The 6,981-nt window shown below is 46.1% G+C and overlaps 1 protein-coding gene across 1 annotated transcript in view; it reads right to left on the reverse strand.

The window, feature by feature from the left end:
- Positions 1-1,408: 1,408 nt before the first annotated feature.
- Rheb (Ras homolog, mTORC1 binding) overlaps positions 1,409-6,981 on the reverse strand; it is a 50,798-nt gene continuing 45,225 nt past the window's right edge. Inside the window, exons 5-8 of the mRNA XM_059257743.1 lie at positions 5,605-5,661; positions 5,458-5,505; positions 4,747-4,828; positions 1,409-1,919 (exon numbers count right to left, since the gene is read on the reverse strand). Coding sequence (XP_059113726.1) covers positions 1,827-1,919; positions 4,747-4,828; positions 5,458-5,505; positions 5,605-5,661 — 280 coding nt within the window. The 3' untranslated portion in view covers positions 1,409-1,826. The remainder of the gene's footprint in view (positions 1,920-4,746; positions 4,829-5,457; positions 5,506-5,604; positions 5,662-6,981) is intronic.

The following is a 6,981-nucleotide window of genomic DNA, read 5'->3' on the forward strand; positions in this document are numbered from 1 at the left end:
AGTATTTCATTGTCAGCTGTGGCATTGGCTTGGTATTAGGAATGACCCTGTGACATTTGAACTGAGGGGCTCCATTTGCAAAGCAAGACCACCTTCTCTGCAAAAGCTCAGGAAAAACTGGAAAAGGGGGCAGAAAGATGGGAGGAGGGCTGTGCCATGCTGTCTTCTAGGCACGGCCTGGCCATGGCACTCATGACCTCAGTGCACTGTAGTTACCCACAGAAGATAAAGGCAACAAGGTTAGTTAGCATTCCAATAGGCAGCAATAACTAGACTAGGAGAGAACATGATGTAAGAGGGTGCTGGAGGTGTCTGGGGTGGAGTGAGAAAGAGTTGGGGGTGGACAGAATCAATAAACACTGTATATAAGTATAAAATTGTATAAAAAATAAAAAAGAATAAAAAATAAACTAAGAACAAGAAAAAAAGCACACTCAGTTCTACGTCTGACTGATCGACCAGGTGGAAATGGGAATGCTATTAGAATTCCCAGAATCCCCTTCTTCAAGCCTTCGTCATCACAGGGCAGGAGGAATGAGGCCTGCAGAGCCCATATGTAGGCACCTGCTGCTAACAGCCCCATCATCTAAACAGACAGGTGTGCTGGAATAACAGGCAGATTTTCTCTTTCCTTTTGTTTTTAGAGACAGGGTTTCTCTGTGTAGCCCTGGCTGTCCTGGAACTCACTCTGTAGACCAGGCTGTCTTTGAACTCAGAGATCCACCTGCCTCTGCGTCCTGAGAGCTGGGATTTAAGGTGTGCACCACCACAGCCAGTTCAGGTAGGTATATTTTCTAAATCCTGCCTTGTCCAATGGGACACCAAGCTAAGCACACGGATGGATGGAATGCGTCTTCAGCAGCTCCTTTTCTTCAACTAGGAAAAGAGAGTCTAGACAGTGCTGTCAGGTAACGGCCGATCCTCCTGGCCATCAGCTCCTACCAGTTTAGGATCTGTGTGTAAAAAGACAGAGCTGACGCCACTGAAGACCAACTCGGCTCCAAGGCCCCCAGGCCACTCAGCTTCTCTGGTCTGCTAGAATTCATCCCTAGCATCTACTGGCAACACAAGTGCAGCTCTTGGCTGCTAGCCTGCTGGCCAGAGGCCACACAATCAGCAGGTCCCCACCCTGGTGGCTTCATCCTCTTTGGGTTCTTGGAACCCACACAGAGCCTCCTGAGTGCCATGAGAGAAACCTAGAGTATGATTTTTGTTTTTGTTTTTGTTTTCTTTTTCCATGTAGCTCTGGCTAGTCTGTAACTTCCTATAAAGACCGGGCTTGGCTTTGAACTCAGAGACTGACCTGCCCCTGCCTCCCAAGTGCAGGCATTAAAGATGTGCAGCATCACACCCCACCCCACCCCACCATGGTTCCTGCTTTAAAAGCCACATCACGTAGCACAAAGGATTAAGGTTTGCAGCTATTTTATTTACAAGTATACATTTAACACAATGAAATAAACACTGATATATTGAAGCCTAGTTAATAGTAGTGTAACATGTCTATCATTTTGATGATTACATTATTTTAAACAACAAACTACACTGAAAAATTAATGCCGATAAAATTCTTGGTCATAATATTAAGAAATACAATATATAAATTGAAAATATGATTGTTTAAAATTTGAAAATGGAAGTGAACTCATTTGGACAGAGTCAGACGTTAACATAATCTGAAAGGGGAGGACCTCTGACCCAAATGACATCTTTTAGGTTAACAGAAGAAAACAGAAGCATAGTTTTATCTTCAAGGATGATGGGCAGTCTGCTTCTTCAGGTGGAATCAATTCCCAGTGTCCTCTGCAGGTTCTGCAGCAGAACCGTCACATCACCGAGCATGAAGACTTTCCCTGTGAAGCTGCTCCATCAATCTTCTCTGCTTCCAAAATTATCCTTTTAAAAACATCAACAGCAGTCTGAAGAGAAGGCAGAAACAATGACGGGATTAGTTCTCAGTAGACTCTGATAGCTGTTCATGACTGACAGGATGGAGGAGGGCAGCCACTGACCTGTCCTCAGGTCTATATGGAGGCTGGAGGGTTCCCAGAAGCCCCCCAACCCCAGGCCTTCTTCACAGCAACCAGCACCAGCCTCCACTCTGCTCTGCCCCATCCGCTTCCATGATGCTCTCTGGACACTTGGGGCCCTGCTCTACTCTGGCTTCCTTCTCCCTGGAGACGCCTCTGCAGCTCCTTCCTGCTCCTGCAGTCCTACCCTTCTCCCGGCTTCCCCAAACTCTCAGCCTTGACTCTTTTCTCAGCCCACTCTCTGGGCTGCTTCTGCAGCTGCCTGCAAGTCTTCAATCACTCATGTCTATTCCTCCTGGGCATCAAGCCACCAAGTACAAACCTGTCTAGCCAAGTTCTGGGAAACCCCACTCCTCCCAGACCTCCTCTCCACTCCTCTAGTGACTGTCACCCCAATCTTAGCTCTGCTGTCCAACTCTGTTTTGTGTCCCACCACACTAACCTCCTAGCTCAGAGTCCAGAACACTCAATCCTGCAGACCTGGCCTCCCACTCCTGTCCTGCAGCGGTTAGCTAAGCACTTTCGTTCTTTCCTCTGGGTTAGATTAGCTCTGGCCTCACAGTACTGAACCCCTTACTCAGGAAGTGTCCATTAGCATGGCAACACTGCTCAGCCCAAGGGAGGGGGAGCGTGCTGGGCAGCTGCTCACTTTGGACCACACACGGCAGGAGTGTGGGGGTGGGGGTGGGGTCACAGACAGGACACCTTTGATCCTGTATCAGGTGATCTAGCTACAGTCCCTCAGTTTACCTCACTCTGAGCCTTGGCCCTCCCATATCTTTCCTTCCTGACCACGGCTGGTGGCTAATCCCTTGCTCTGTAATTCACTGGGGAACAGAAGTTGCTTCCACAAGAGAACACCACGTTCTCGTCCACCACACCTACTCACACCCCCTGCTTCCATCCTGCTCAGTGATTAAGTTTGTGCATCTGACTATTCAAGCCAATCCCAGCGGTCATCTCTCTTGAAAATGTAAGAATGAAACACTGAGGAAACGGGCAGGGCTCTGGATAGGTCTGAAATTGGTTCTACTGCCTATGCTATAAATTACATAGTGACCTCAAGTTCTCTAACTTCTTTAGATTTTAATTTTCTCTTTTCTAAAATGAGAGTTTAACAGATAATTTTTTTTTTTTTTTTAAGATTTATTTATTATGTATACAGTGTTCTGCTTGCATGTATCCCTGCAGGCCAGAAGAGGGCACCAGATCTCATTACAGATGGTTGTGAGCCACCATGTGGTTGCTGGGAATTGAACTCAGGACCTTTGGAAGAGCAAGCAGTGCTCTTAACCTCTGAGCCATCTCTCCAGCCCTTAACAGATAATTTTGAGGACAGAGTAGGCAAGCAATAAATATTAAATTCAATTAAAACTGCAAGCATCATTAGTGACTGACCCCTACTCCTGCTCTCTGGATTTCACTGTTCCACAATCGAGCCGATTCAGACAGACTGAACACTGACATCTGAACACAGAAATGAACAGATCCAACAGGAGGGCATAAAGGTTAAATGAGCCCATCTCGGATCTTGATGAACTAAGGGTTGAGAGAGAAGACCGACTCTTCAATTCAGTTGGATGCATCAGGAGGGGACCAGGAAGAGTGAAACCTGAGTAGACCTTGAGGCTGAGGAATTTCCTCCTGAGAAAGAAGAGCAGGGCAGGAAGAGTGCATGACTCTTGCCTCTCTGGCCTTGACAAGTCAGCTAGCTACCCCGTGAGCCTGGTGTTTCCTCAGAACGGTAAAGCCTACTCACCTGAGTGTGGCTCAAACAAGGCCATGTGATGAAACGTAAATGTTATGAACTACCAGGGAACGCAAGGAGACAGTAGAGGAGTGTCCTCGCTGTGCTTAAAGCAGCAGCAGAGGTCTGTGTGGAGGGACTGGAAAGCACAGCACAGGCTGCCACAGGCCTTGGGCACGCACTAGAGGAGGCTGAAACGTGTGGTTGGCAGCTGGAGGAAGATCAGGCAGCCAAGGGGAAGAAGAGTGAGGGGAAGGAGGAGCAGCACAGCACAGACACCAGAGGTCTGGGCAAAGGACCAAGCTCAAACTGAAGCTATGACTAAACAGAAGCAACAGTTCTGGGCAGGCATCTAGTAGAGAAATGACATTCCCCTTAAAGGGACAGCCATAGGGACTCTTAATTTGTGCTTAAAATAACCATGCAGCTGACTCACTTTCTACTGCAAAGGGACACACAGTTAAGTCTCCTTGTGTGTATCTTATTCTGTTCCAGCCTATGGACACAGCCACAGTAGCAATAACACACTCTCAGTAAGTGTCCTTCTCTGTAGAATGGTTGCAACCATTCTAGGCCCACCACAAGCACAGTATTTATCAAACTTAAAAATACTAGTATCTTTCTAAAACACCCCAAAGTTAGTGTAATAAATGGCATAAGGTTAAAAATGAAATAAGTGTCGGGCGGTGGTGGTGCACGCCTTTAATCCCAGCACTCGGGAGGCAGAAGCAGGTGGATCTCTGTGAGTTCGAGGCCAGCCTGGTCTACCAAGTGAGTTCCAGGAAAGGCGCAAATCTACACAGAGAAACCCTGTCTCGAAAAACCAAAAAAAAAAAAAAAGAGAGAGAGAGAGAGAGAGAAAGAAATAAGTAGGATTAGGATTAAAAATGACAGGTAAAATGCCAACTGGAGAAATGTATGCTTGTAACTAATGATGCTGACACAAAATTAATTTTACAAACTACATACCTGATTTTCTTTAGCAGAAGATTCCAAAAAAGCTGCATTCCAAGATTCCGCCAAAGCTTTTCCTTCTTCATAACTGATCACCCTAAGCGGAAAAGAGAACTCTGAATCTTTGACATCTAAAACATCTATGATTAATTTATCAAATAGGCCCCACTTTGATCCACTTTGCTAGGTATGAGGCAGAACCATGTGCTTTACACACACACTATCAGGAAGCAATGCAGGAGTACTTTGTTCTGCCTGGCCTGGGAACAGAATGCACAAGTCTCAAGGTCATCTATGTGCCAATGAGCTCTTGCAGTTCAGAGAAGTGACTCCTTCCAGGACCGCAGCACCAACCACTACAGCTATGCCACAGGGAGGTTTTAAGCAAGTCAGGGTCTGGAAAAATCCCACCAGGGCCCCAGTTCACCAGCCTAGGCTACTCTAGGCTCCTCCCAATGCTCTGCCACTGGGTTCCCTCGACAAGGTGTCCCGCCCCCGTTCATCACTGTGATCACAACCAGTACTGTATTGTGTAAAAACTGAATAATATCTGTCTTGGTAACTAATCCCAAGAGAATTTCCCAGTTTGCTTCTCATTCTAAACAAGTGTGGCATTTTCACTGCATATTGCTTCTGCAGTACACAATAACAATACTTTTTCCATGAGAAAAGAATTTAAGATGGTATTTTGGTGACTAAATTTCCTTGGACTTAAGGGCTACATACCGTTCCATATGCAGGTCTTTCTTATTTCCAACCAACATAATTGGTATCCTATTAGGAGAAGCACAAGAGCAGATGTAAGTCAGCTCCAGCCTTTCCAGCTCAGGAGATGCTAACACACACTTCTAGAGAAGAGAGAGGGTTACTTACTGCACTTTCCCCACCATATCCAACAACTTGCCATGGATAACTTTAATTACTTCAAAACTACAAAACAAAAAGCAGACATCATTTTAACAAAGAAGTTTAAAAACTCACATTTATAGTGCGAAAAAATACACCACAAATTCACCATTTTAACTTGAACTTTACACAAAGAATTATCCTATCAACTCTTTCACATATGATACTCAGTAATCCTTACTGAGACTACTCAAAGCGACAGATTCATGCTGTTTAAGTCTAGCACTGGACTGACAAACCCCAAGAACACAGACTTTATCCTCAAACTGTATCCATTCATTGGAAATCTGGAGAACTTTTCTGAGGTAGTATTCCCTAGGGATCAGCTGTGTTCCCTTTCCTTTCTTGTTTCGGAGACAGTCTTGATGGATAGCCCTAGCTGGCTTGGGATTTGCTACATAGACCAGGCTTGGCCAGTTGTGTGTGCCCCTGCCTCCCAGTGCTGGGATTAAAGGCATGTGACCAAGCAGCCTCCCCCTCCTTTTCTATGCACCATCTTTCACTGAGTGATGCCAACCCCTTGATTTTACTACGGATGTGCCGATGATCTTCAAACATGTCACAATGATTAACTTAAAATCTGCCACAGTGGGATCATTCACACCTCTGACTATTGGCTAATGGACATGAGCCATTCCCACCCTCACTCAGAAAACCCGGTGTGAGCATCAGCCAGCACACACTGCATTCCTTCTGAAGCTGCCCAGAACCTGACAGCCTTCCACTCCCCTCTGTGGTCCCATGGCCCAGCTCTGTGCTTCTTCCCATGGCTGGTGTCTACCTGGATGACTCCCAAGCCCTGACCTGACTTCCTTTCCTTCTGCTCTCCCTCATTCACTCTGCTGGGCCTCCAGTACTGCCAGAACATCCCACTAAAATGTCCTCTCCCTTGAGATCCTGAACCACACTCCCTTACTAATCTCCAAGTCTTGACTCTATGGCACTTTCTCTTAGATTTATTTGTAAGTTGTGTATATGTGTGTCTGCATCATCTAGAACAGAGCACTAGAACTCCAGGGGCTGGAGTTACAGGCCACTGTGGGCTGCCCAGTGTGGGTCCTGGAACTGTACTTACAAGAGTAGTGCATGCTCTAACCTTCAACAGCTCTTCTTAGACTTGCTTCCCCTACAGAAATCCACAGACTTCCTCCCACAGCTCTCATCCCCTTCTTCCCATTTTTCTATCACAGTACCATTGTCAGGGGAGGACATAAGAAACTCCAAGACAGCTCAAGCTTTGAACAAAGACTGCTGAGTACATCACACATACTGTTACTGATAAAAATTAAACTTTACCCACCCTATTGAAGCTCGTCAATAGGACAGGGCACCCCACTTCTACAG

The sequence above is a fragment of the Peromyscus eremicus genome, chromosome 3 (assembly GCF_949786415.1).
Source record: "Peromyscus eremicus chromosome 3, PerEre_H2_v1, whole genome shotgun sequence".
NCBI classification, from domain to species: Eukaryota; Metazoa; Chordata; class Mammalia; order Rodentia; family Cricetidae; genus Peromyscus; species Peromyscus eremicus.